The 12583-nt window shown below is 39.2% G+C and overlaps 1 protein-coding gene across 13 annotated transcripts in view; it reads left to right on the top strand.

The window, feature by feature from the left end:
• Nucleotides 1-12583, top strand: part of CDKL3 (cyclin dependent kinase like 3) — a 77692-nt gene that overhangs the window by 42470 nt on the left and 22639 nt on the right. For 11 of the 13 annotated variants that reach the window (XM_054488581.2, XM_054488582.2, XM_054488583.2 and 8 more), the window contains exons 5-6: nucleotides 9623-9735; nucleotides 12035-12174. The exons of the other annotated variants lie outside the window; for them this stretch is intronic. In XM_054488581.2, coding sequence (XP_054344556.1) covers nucleotides 9623-9735; nucleotides 12035-12174 — 253 coding nt within the window. The remainder of the gene's footprint in view (nucleotides 1-9622; nucleotides 9736-12034; nucleotides 12175-12583) is intronic. 13 annotated transcript variants of the gene reach the window in all.

The raw sequence follows: 12583 nt of genomic DNA, 5'->3' as shown, positions 1-12583 counted from the left end.
ATCACAAGGACAGAAAACCAAACACCACATGTTCTCATAAGTGGGAGTTGAACAATGAGAACACATGGACACAGGGAGGGGAACATGGCACACTGGGGCCTGTTGGGGGGTGGGGGCCTGGGGGAGGGATAGCGTTAGGAGAAATACCTAATGTAAATGACGAGTTGATGGGTACAGCAAACCAACATGGCACACATATACCTATGTAACAAACCTGCACGTTGTGCACATGTACCCTAGAACTTATAGTAATTAAAAAAATAAATAAAATTAAAAAAAGAAAGGAGGAAATGATGTTAAAAATGAAGCCTGCAGCAGCAGACCATTCATATCAATTTGTGAGGAAAACATTTATCTTGTTCATGCCCTAATTGAAGGGGATGATTGCCCTAATTGAAGGATGATTAATAGTAGAAACAGTAGCCAACAGTATAGACATCTCAGTTGGTTCAGCTTACGCAATTCTGACTGCAAAATTAAAATTGAGCAAACTTTCCACTTGATGAATGCCAAAACCGTTGCACCCAGATTAGCTGCAGACGACAGCAGAACTTTCAATGGAAATTTTAAACAGGTGGCATCAAGATCCTGAAGCATTTCTTTGAAAAATTGTGACAGATGATGAAACCTGGCTTTACTAACATTATCCTGAAGACAAAGCACTGGCTACCAAGAGGTGGAAGTGGGCTGGTCAAAGCAAAAGAGACCGGTCAAGACCAAAGATCATGGCAACAGTTGTTTTGGGATGCTCAAGGCATTTTGCTTGTTGACTTTCTGGATGGCCAGAGAATGATAATATCTGCTTCTTGTGAGAGTGTTTCAAGAAAGTTAGCCAAGGCTTTTTTTTTTTTTTTTTCTTTCAGACAGGGTCTGGCTCTGTCACCCAGACTGGAGTGCAGTTGTGGGAACTTGGCTCACTGCAACCTCTGTTTCCTGGGCTCAAGCGATCCTTCCACCTCAGCCTCCCGAGTAGCTGGGACTACAGGTATGTGCCACCATGCCCAGCTACATTTTGTATTTTTTGTAGAGATGGGGTTTCACCATGTTGTCCAGACTGGTCTTGAACTCCTGAGCTCAAGCACTCTGCCTGCCTTGGTCTACCAAAGTGTTGAGATTACAGGCATGAGCCACTGCACCTGGCTGAAAGTGAGCCAAAGATGTAGCAAAATAAACGTCTGGGAAAGCTTCACCAGAGTGTCCTTCTCCACCATGACCATGCTCCAGCTCATTCCTCTCATCAAACAAGGGCAATTTTATAAACATTTTGGTGGCAAATTATTAGGCATCTACCTTAAAGTCCTGATTTAGTTCCTCCTCATTCTTTTTTTTCCTAATCTTAAAAAATCTATAAAGGGCACCCATTTTTCTTCAGTTAATGTAAAAAGGACTACATTGACATGGTTAAATTCCCAAGACACTCAGTTCTTTAGGGACAGACTAAATGGCTCATATCACTGCTTACAAAAGTATCTTGAACCTTATGGATCTTACACTGAGAATAAAGTTTATATTTTTATTTTTTCTTAGAGTATCATTATTATTATTATTAATTTTTTTTTTGAGACAGGGTCTCACTCTGTTGCCCAGACTGGAGTGCAGTGGCCCAATCTCACCTCACTGCAATCTCCACCTTCCAGACTCAAGCGATTCTCCTGCCTCAGCCTCCCGAATAGCTGGGATTACAGGTGCATGCCACCATGCCCAGCTAGCGAGAATAAAGCTTATATTTTAATTTTTATCTTTTAATTCCATTATCATGAACTTTTTGAAGTCCCCTCGTATAACTGCTTTTTAAAATTAATTAACAGTGTGGTGACTCACACCTGTAATCCCAGCACTTTGGGAGGCCGAGGCAGGTGGATCATGAGGTCAGGAGATGGAGACCATCCTGGCTAACATGGTGAAACCCCGTCTCTACTAAAAATACAAAAAATTAGCTGGGCGTAGTGGCGGGCGCCTGTAATCCTAGCTACTCTGGAGGTTGAGGCAGGAGAATGGCATGAACCCAGGAGGCAGAGCTTGCAGTGAGCTGAGATTGCGCCACTGCACTCCAGCCTGGGCGACAGAGTGAAACTCCATCTCAAAAAAATAAATAAGTAAAATAAAAAATAAAATAAAGTAAATTAACAGAAGACAAGAGAAAATTATGCATTTATATTGCCTTTTATAATTACATAATTACCTTTACCAGTGCTCTTTGTTTTTCACATGGATTTTTTATGTTTTTGAGACAGGTTCTCACTCTGTCACCCAGGCTGGAGTGCAGTGGAGTGATAGTGACTCACTGCAGCCTCAACCTTCTGGGCTCAATCAATCCTCCTGCTTCAGCCTCTCAAATAGTTGGGACTACAGGCATGTGCCACCACACCCAGCTAATTTATTTTTTTGTAGAGACAAAGTCTCACTATATTGCCTAGGCTGGTCTTGAACTCCTGGCCTCAAGCAATCTTCCCACCTCAGCCCTCAAATGTGCTGGGATTACAGGTATGAGGAACTGTACCTGGCCTTCCTGTGGATTTGAATTACTGTCTGGGGTCACTTGCTTTTAGTCTTAAGAACTTCCTTCAGTATTTCTTGTGAGGTGGATTGGTTAGCAACAAATTCTCTCAGTTTTTGTTTATTTTGGAAAGTCTTACTTTCACCTTCATTTTTGAAAGATATCTTTGCTAGATATAGGTGTTTTTGTTGAGAGGTCTTTTTTGAGCACTTTTAATTGTTGTACCACTATCTACTGGTCTCCATTGTTTCTATTAAGAAGTCTGTTGTTAATCTTACCAAAGTTCTCTTGTAAGTGATGATTTGTTTTTCTCATGCTGCTTTCAAGATTTTCGTTTTGTATGATGTGTTAGTTTGTGGATCTCTTTGTGCTTATTGTTCTTGGAGTTTGTTGAGCTTCCCGTATTTGTGGATTATTGTTTTGCAATAAATGTGGGCAGTTTTCCTCCACTATTTTATAAAATATTTTTCTATTCTCCCCACTCATTTTTGTATTCCCAGTATACATATTTTGGTGTTTCACATTTCTCTGAGGCTCTGTTATTTTTTTCATTCCTTTTACGTTCTATCCTTCAGCTTACATAATTTCTATTGGTCTTGTCTTCAAGTTCATGAATTATTTTTTCTGCCTGTTTAAATCTACTGTTGATTTCCTCTCGTGAATTTTTAAATTTCAGTTATTGTACTTTTCAACTCCAGAGTTTCCACTTGGTTCTTCTTTATACATATATACATATAATTTATATCTCTTGATTGATATTCTCTATTAATATTTGATGTGACACTGTCATTATACCTTTCTTTACTTCTTTAATCATGCTTTCCTTTAGTTCTGTGAACATATTCATAATTGTTATTTTGAAATATTTTTCTGCCAAATCCAAGTTACTCTTATAGGCAGTTTGGGTTGCCTGCGGTTTTTTCTGGTGTATGGGTCATCTCTCATAGATTTCTTTGCATACTGAGTAATTTTTGTTGGAACTTGAACATTTTAGATAACATGTTGTGGGAACTCTGGGTATGGGACCCCTCCTTCTGGGACTTGTTACTGTTATTTGCTTGTTTGTATCATGGCGACTGGCTAAATTATTTTCATGGAGCCAATACCCCCAGCCCCCTCACCCACACACACAGTATTAAACCTCTTTAGTTGCTCCTCAGGGAGGCACAGCTTTGGGTAGGCCCACAGTCACTCTGAGATGACAGTGGTATTGATAGGGTTATCTTCCTTTCTTTCCCTGGCTACTCCTAGCTGTTAAACTCCACTCATTGATAGCTTTTTGCTCTATTATTTTCAACATTGCCCAGGGGCTTAAATAGCTCTACAAACTGTTCCAACCAAATTGTGGCTCCTTTGAAGGAGTAGTTTCTGTGCTCAATATTTAATATCTGTCCTGGCCCCAGGAAAGCATCTCCTAACTGTGTTATTCCATGGTTCTTTCCCACAAGCTAGCTGGCCTATACTCTAGACTGCAAGTTCATTAAACTGATGAATCTCCACCCAGTTGTCTTTCACCACATTCTGTACTGTGGTTGAGAATACCTTTTTGGCTGGAACTTCTCTACACTCTGTTGCAAATGATGTCAATTCCTTTGAAAGGGATTAGGAGCCATCTAATTTATGGCTTGCTTCTTCCCCCAGGCAAAATCTCTGAGCCCAGTTTCTGGATCTGGGTTGAATTCATAGCAATTTTCTCTCTAAGTTATACTGTTGCTCTTAAGAGCTGACTACTTAGTGAGATATGGAGAGCAGCAACCTGAGGTCCCCTCAGCTTGCTTCTCCTAGCATGAAACCTCTGCCTTATGGGTGAGGCAAGTGCAATTTCGGCCCCAGTATTGTCTGCGTTGCATTCAAGGTAGAACCATTGTTCCATGAACAGGGGCTGGTTGGAAGAGTGTCTCCCTCCTCTTGACACTAATCACCCAGAACTTAGCCTCAGCAACAGGCAGCTGGGAGAATCATGAGAAATGGTGAAGTTCCACTCCTCCTGGGAAGAAAGCTCTTCAACTGGGAGCTGGAGGAAGAGGGAGCCCTAGAGTGGAGTCTTTGCCTCACCAGGCAGAGAGTGGGGAAGGAAAAAGTTGTCTTGGTTCAAGTACCACAGACTCATCTTTCTTATACTGAATTGCATAGTTTTTAGAGGATAAATAAATCTTCATTTTATGCTTAGCCTCAGGACTATAAGGACTATGTGTGTGTATATATATACACACACACGCTTTAAGTATTTGTGTTTAAAAAAAATAATTCTGAGGCAGGAGAATCGCTTGAACCCGGGAGGCGGAGGTTGCAGTGAGCTGAGACTGCGCCATTGCACTCCAGCCTGGGCCACAAGAGTGAAACTCCATCTTAAAAAAAAAAAATTTACTAGTTTCAGTGATAAACTAATAAGAGAGTAGGTCAGCTGATCTCTTCACTCTGTCATGCTGGAAGTTCATACCTCTGTTTTTTTTAATCCTCCCTTACCCCTACATGTTAGACCTAAGCTTTTTTGGATCTACTTTTCCTGATCAAGGTTCGAGTCTAATACCTTTACTTTCCTTAGTAGGTTAGTTTTGTTATTGTTTTTTCTATTGGACAGCTCTTTTTCTGCAAAATGTTGTGGTTGAAGTGAAGAGGAGAGGTTTTCTCTATAGCTAACTAGGACTTGCTCGTATTTCAGAAAATAGGGGATCCCTTTAAGATTACTGCTGCAATGATAATTAACTAGACATGGTCTGTCTTCTACTGCTCTTTGAAAGGCCTGCCTAGATAATGCTTTAAATTTCTGCAGATAATGGCTTACCTTGCTAAATTGTACTGTGAAATTTCAGGTCAAGCTGGGGAAAAGTGAACTGCTTTGTATAGGAATGTTTTTAGTGTCTCTTTTGGTAGTGGAGGAGGTGCATAGAAATTGCATTCTGTGGAGAGAGTACTTAAAAATAATTACCTTTGGCTGGGCGCGGTGGCTCACGCCTGTAATCCCAGCATTTTGGGAGGCCAAGGCGTGTGGATCATGAGGTCAGGAGATCGAGACCATCCTAGCTAACACGGTGAAACCCCATCTCTGCTAAAAATACAAAAAAAAAAAAAAAAAAAGCCAGGCGTGGTGGCGGGCGCCTGTAGTCCCAGCTACTCAGGAGGCTGAGGCAGGAGAATGGCATGAACCCAGGAGGCGGAGCTTGCAGTGAGCCGAGAGCGCACCACTGCACTCCAGCCTGGGCGACAGAGTGAGACTCCATCTCAAAAAAATAATAATAATAAATAATAATAATAACAATTAACTTAAAGCTTGAGAGTTTTTTTTAATGTGAAAGGTCATATCTTTATTAGTCATCAGAAAGATGCAAACTTATATCACAAGGTGGTACCACTATATAACCACCAGAATGGTTAAATTGAAAAAAAGACAGTAAATACCAATGTAAGTGGAGCAGTTAGAACTCACATAACACTGGTGGGGAATGTAAACTTGTACAATCTCTCTGGAAAACTGTTATTAAATAACAATTAAAGCTGAACATACACATATGTGTATTCACCAAAAGATCCAAAACTTGGTCTTAATTTTATTTATTCTCACCAAAACTTATTAATATTCATTAAATTCTTAAAACTTGTGAAATAAACTTATAAATTACTATTATATCATCTGTGGTTATAATGTAGATCTGAAAAACTGTATGTACTGTAATTAATTCCTTTATTTCTTAGGTCATTATCTAGCAATATACACACATGCATACACATACTTCTCCATCTCCTTCCTTTTGAAAAGAAATAGGAGCATACTATATACATAGTATAGAATCTTGGTTTCCCTCCCCGCTCTTCTTTATTTACTTATGAGACAGTGTCTCAGTCTGTCTCACAGGCTGGAGTACAGTGGCGTACTCATGGCTCACTGCAGCTTTGATTTCCCAGGCTCAAGTGATCCTCCAGCCTCAGCCTTCAAAGTAGCTGGGACTACAGGCATGAGCCACCAAGCCCTGCCACTTTTTATTTGTTTATATTCAGAGACTTTAATTTTTAGACCAGTTTTAGGCTCCAGAAGAATTGAACAGAAAGTGTAGTTTCCTTACGTCCCCTCCACCATACTCCACACATTTCTCTATTACATCTTGTATTAGTATGGTACATTTGTTACAGTTGATGTACCAATATTGATACATTATTAACTAAATTCCATAGTTTAGAGTTTACTCTGTGTTGTATTTCGTGGGTTTTGATAAATGTATAATGTCAGGTATCCATCATTATAGTATCATACAGAATAATTTTATGGTCCTAAAAATCTTCTGTGCTTCATTTTTATTCTTCTGTCCCTCTCCCAGAACTCCTGGCAGTCATTCATCTTTTTACTGTTACTATACTTTAGGCTTTTCCAGAATATCATATAGTTGGAATCACATAGTATATAGCTTTTTCAGACTGGCTTCTTTGACCTAGCAATATATTTAAGGTTCCTCCTTTTTTTTTGGTGTCTTGACAGCTCACTTCTCTTTTATTGCTAAATAATATTCCATTGTATGCATGTACCACAGTTTATTTTCCACTCACCTATTGAAGGACATCTTTATTGCTTCCATGTGTTGGCAATTATGAAGCAAGCTGTTATAAGCATTCGTGTCCACGTTTTTGTCTGGACAGAAGTGTTCTACTCACTTGGGTAAATCCCAAGGAGAGCAATTGCTGGATCATATGGTAAGACTATGTTTGGCTTTATAAGAAGCTGTCAAATTGTCCTCCAAAGTGACTGTATAATTTTGTGTTTCTACCAGCAATGAATGAGAGTACCTGTTGTTTGCCATCCTCAGCTGCATTTGATGTTGTCAGTATTTTGGATTTTAGGCATTCTAATAGGTGTGTAGTGGTATCTCATTGTTGTTTTAATTTGCAATTATCTGATGACATATGATATTGGGCATCTGTTAATATGCCTATTTGCCATCTGTATATTTCCTTTGGTGAAATGTGTATTCATATATTTTGCCCATTTTTTAATTGGGTTATTTTCTTATTGTTGAACTTTAAGAGTTTTATGTATTTTGGATACAAGTTCTTTATTATTTTGCAAATATTTTCTCCCAGTTTGTGGCTTGTCTTTTCATTTGTTTAACAGTATCTCTCATGGAGCAGAAATTTTTAGTTTTAGTGAAGTTCTACCTGTCAATTTTTTCTTTTGTGAATTATACTTTTGGTGTTGTATCTAAAAACTCATTACCAAACCTAAGGCCTAAAAAATCACATAGATTTTTTCCTATGTGATTGTCTAGAGGTTTTACAGTTTTCCATTTTATATTTAGGTCTATCATCCATCTTGAGTTAATTTTTGTGAAAGGGATAAGGTCTGTGTCTAGATTCAGTTTTTTGTATGTTCCAGCACTATTTGTTGAAAAGACTGTCTTTTTTTTTTTATTATTCAATTGCTTCTGTTCCTTTGTCAAAAATCAGTTGAGCATATTTGTGCAAGTCTATTTCTGGGTTCTTTATTCTGTTCCCTTGATCTATTTATCTATTCTTTCACCAATACCATACTATCTTGCTTAGTGTATAAAACATCTTGAAGTCAAGTAGTGTCAATCTTTGTTCTTTTTCAAATTGTGCTGGCTATTCTGGGTCTATTGCCTCTCCATATAAACTTTGCAATCAATTGTCAATATCTACAAAACGATTTCCTAGGATTTTTAAAAATTTACAGATTAAATTGTATGTATTTATTGTGTACAGCATGATGTTTTGAGGTATATATACATTGTAAAATGACTAAATTTGGCTAATTTACATATGTGTGTTACCTCACATAATTATCAATTTTTAATTTACTGGGATTTTGATTGGGATTGTATTGACTCTACATAAAGCTTGGAAGAACTGACATCTTGACAATATTGAGTCTTCCTATTGATGAACATGGAGTAGCTCTCCATTTATTTAGATCTTTGATTTCTTTCATGAATGTTGCTTTTTTCACTTGACAATTTTTCTTGGAGATCATTCCATTTCAGCACATATAGATAGACCTACCTCATCAATTCTTTTTTTTTTTTTTGAGACGGAGTTTTGCTCTTGTTGCCCAGGCTAGAGTGCAATGGCATGATCTCAGCTCACCACAACCTCCACCTCCTGGGTTCAAGTGATTTTCCTGCCTCAGCCTCCCGAGTAGCTGGGATTACAGGCATGTGCCACCACGCCCGGCTAATTTTGTATTTTTAGTAGAGACGGGGTTTCTCCATGTTGGTCAGGCTGGTCTCGAACTCCTGACCTTGTGATCTGCCTGCCTTGGCCTCCCAAAGTGCTGGGATTACAGGCGTGAGCCACCGTGCCCGGCCAGACCTCATCATTTTTAACAGATGAATAATATTTTATTGTGGGGTTGTACAAAAATTTTCTTAGCCATTCCCTTATAGGTGGATGTCTAGGTTGTTTCCAATCTTTTTCTTCTACGAACAGTGCTGCAGTGAAATTCTCATATAATTTATATTTGTGCACACATGTGAGTATATCTTAGGATAAATTCCTAGGAATAAAATTGTACAATCAAAAATATATACAATTTAAATTTTGGTGGTTTTTGCCAATTTTTCTTCCAAAGAAGTCATATAAGTTTACACTCCCAGAAGTTTACAGTCCCAGTACTTGGGACTATTCCTTTCCTATAGCCTCACCAATATAGAAATTACCAATTCTTATAAAGTCGGTATATGATCTACAATAAAAACTTACAAATGGGCCAGGCGCAGTGGCTCACACCTGTAATCCCAGCACTTTGGGAGGCTGAGGCGGGCAGATCACGAGGTCAGGAGTTTGAGACCAGCCTGGCCAACGTGGTGAAACCCCATCTCTACTAAAAATACAAAAATTAGCCAGATGTGGTGGCACACGCCTCTAATCCCAGCTACTTGGGAGGCTGAGGCAGGAGAATTGCTTGAACTCGGGAGACGGAGGTTGCAGTGAGCTGAGATTGCAGCACTGCACTCCAGCCTGGGTGACAGAGCAAGACTCAGTCTCGAAAAAAAACAAAACAAAACTTACAAATGATACTACTTGTTTCTTTAGACTTGGCCTTCTTTAAACATATTTTTAAGAATATATTTATAAATTTCTACATGAAAAAGTGATTTTTTTTTCCCTGATCTGTTTCAGACCTGTGGATATCTGGGCTTTGGGCTGTATGATCATTGAGATGGCCACTGGAAATCCCTATCTTCCTAGTAGTTCTGATTTGGATTTACTCCATAAAATTGTTTTGAAAGTGGGTAGGTATTACTGAAATAGCATGAGTTACATGTCTAAAATAAATATTGCCAGATCAATTCTGCTTGATTTTCAAATTTAGCTTTTCTGTGTAAGTACAGGGAAGCATATTGTTTTGGTAGATGGCAGCAGATGGGTTCCTTGGGCTGATAAAGAAGGCAGAAAATTCTCTGCTTTTGCAAATAATATTTTCTTTGCTAGGATGCAAATAGCTAAGCCATATGTTGATGGTTGATGCTAAGAAAAATAGTACAATAGGAATGTACTTTAATTTGTCTAAAGTTGTTTTTAAATTAGGCTTCTACAAATATCTGTACCTCTAATATAAGGACTTTAAATAGTAGAGTTGAGTCAGATGCTTTTTTAAAGCACTTGGAAATAGAAAAGTAATTATTTACTCAGAAACCACCCTTCTTTTTAAAGAAAACAATAATAGACAGCCAGATAGCTAAATAACTTATTCAAGAACATATTTGATGAAGGCTGGGCATGGTGGCTCACGCGTGTAATCCCTGCACTTTGGGAGGCCAAGGCAGGCAGAGCACCTGAGATCAGGAGTTGGAGACCAACCTGACCAACATAGTGAAACCCCATCTCTACTAAAAATACAAAAAAAATTAGCCAGGTGTGGTGGCGAGTGCCTGTAATCCCAGTTACTCAGGAGGCTGAGGCATGAGAATCACTTGAACCCAGGAGGCAGAGGTTGCAGTGAGCCAAGATCACGCCACTGCACTCCAGCCTGGGCAACAGAATGAGACTTTGTCTCAAAAAAAAAAAAAAAAAAAGAAGAATATGTTTGATGAGAGTTTAATTGTTTGATGATCTGCTTTGGCCACCAAAACATTATGATGGTTAGCCTTGAATGTGCTATTTCAAGATTTATGGGTTTTTTAAATTTTAAATTTAAAATTTTTTTTTTTTTTTTTGAGAGGGAGTCTTGCTCTGTCGCCCAGGCTGGAGTGCAGGGGCACGATCTCAGCTCACTGCAAGCTCCGCCTCCCGGGTTCACGCCATTCTCCTGCCTCAGCCTCCCGAGTAGCTGGGACTACAGGTGCCTGCCACCACGCCTGGCTTTTTTTTGTATTTTTAGCAGAGACGGGGTTTCACTGTGTTAGCCAGGACGGTCTCGATTTCCTGACCTCATGATCCACCCGCCTGGGCCTCGCAAAGTGCTGGGAATACAGGCGTGAGCCACCATGCCCAGCTAAATTTTAATTTTTTTGAGACAGGGTCTCACTTTGTCACCTGGGCTGGAGTGCAGTGGTGCAATCATGGCTCACTGTAGCCTTGACTTCCTGGACTCAGGTGATTCTCCCACCTCAGCCTCCTGAGTATCTGGGACTACAGGCACGTGCCATCATGCCCGGCTAATTTTTGCATTTTTAGTGCAGCCGTGGTTTTGCCATGTTGCCTGCCTCGGCCTCCCAAAGTGCTGGGATTACAGGCGTGAGCCACCATGGCTGGCCAAGATTTGTTTTTTATTATTCCTGGATGAGGAGCTTGAGGAGCTCTTTGTGTGTTGGGGAAGATATGCATAAATTTGTAATTACAGGATTATGAGGAAGATACTATGAACAATTCTAAAAACAGTGAAATCTGGATAATTACTGATTTAAGAAATAGTTTAGAGCCTTAAGACACCTCACATTTTTGTGTCTTTTAAGAAGTTCTGGTTAAGAGATTAATATTAGAAGGAACCTTAGATGGTGGGGTTTAATCCTATCATTTCACAGATGAGAAAACCAAGCACAAGAAAGGAAGAGATTTACCCAAGGTCACAGAACTAGTTATAGCAAAACTGCTAGAACTTAGTTCCCTCCCCTCATATTTCTAGTTCTTTCCATTCTGCTACTACTCTCTAGCCTTGTTTCTTTTTTTGCAATATTTTGATTTCTACATACCTTTAATATTTTAGCTGTTTTGAGTAAGGTTTCAATGTATTTTTCTGATGAACACTTAATAGTAAAATCATTTGGATACCCATATGGAAATGCATAAAAGTTGGAATGTGCATTTTCTGATAGCATTACATATTATGTCTTATAGTTTGGGAAAAGCAAATAAACCTGGTGGTTTTACATCTTCTGTTGCCTGTGGGCTATCAGCAGATAACTGACGAAACCTCAATTTTTATGACATATTCAGATAGTTTTTATTCAACTTCAGAAAATTAAAAGACATAATTCACATTCTTCCGTGTATCAGTTTTTAGTAATCTAATTAGATCACATAGCAATTTGATTATTTTGATTATAGACTAATTTCTCTGTTTTTTAAATATACATTTTTTTCTCTTTTCAGGCAATTTGTCACCTCACTTGCAGAATATCTTTTCCAAGAGCCCCATTTTTGCTGGGGTAGTTCTTCCTCAAGTTCAACACCCCAAAAATGCAAGAAAAAAATACCCAAAGCTTAATGGATTGTTGGCAGATATAGTTCATGTATGTTTTTTTTTTTTCTCCCCCGGAGACAGAATCTTGCTCTGTTGCCCAGGCTAGAGTGCAGTGGAGCAATCTCGGCTCACTGCAACCTCCGCCTCCCAGGTCAAGAGATTCTCCTGCCTCAGCCTCCCAAGTAGTTGGGATTACAGGCGCCTGCCACCATGCCCAGCTAATTTTTGTATTTTCAGTAGAGACGGGGTTTCACCATGTTGGCTATGGTTGGCCAGGCTGGTCTTGAACTCCTGAGCTTAGGTGATCCGCCCACCTCAGCCTCCCAAAGTGCTGGGATTACAGGCATGAGTCACCGTGCCCAGGCAGTTCATGTATGTTGAGAAATTGAGAATTTATATCTGAGAAATTTGCATAAATTATAATAGTTTTTAATTATCACTTTAATGAAATTCCAAAA

This window comes from Pongo pygmaeus, chromosome 4, assembly GCF_028885625.2.
Source record: "Pongo pygmaeus isolate AG05252 chromosome 4, NHGRI_mPonPyg2-v2.0_pri, whole genome shotgun sequence".
Classification (NCBI taxonomy): Eukaryota; Metazoa; Chordata; class Mammalia; order Primates; family Hominidae; genus Pongo; species Pongo pygmaeus.
This window is presented reverse-complemented; position numbering and strand designations above follow the sequence as displayed.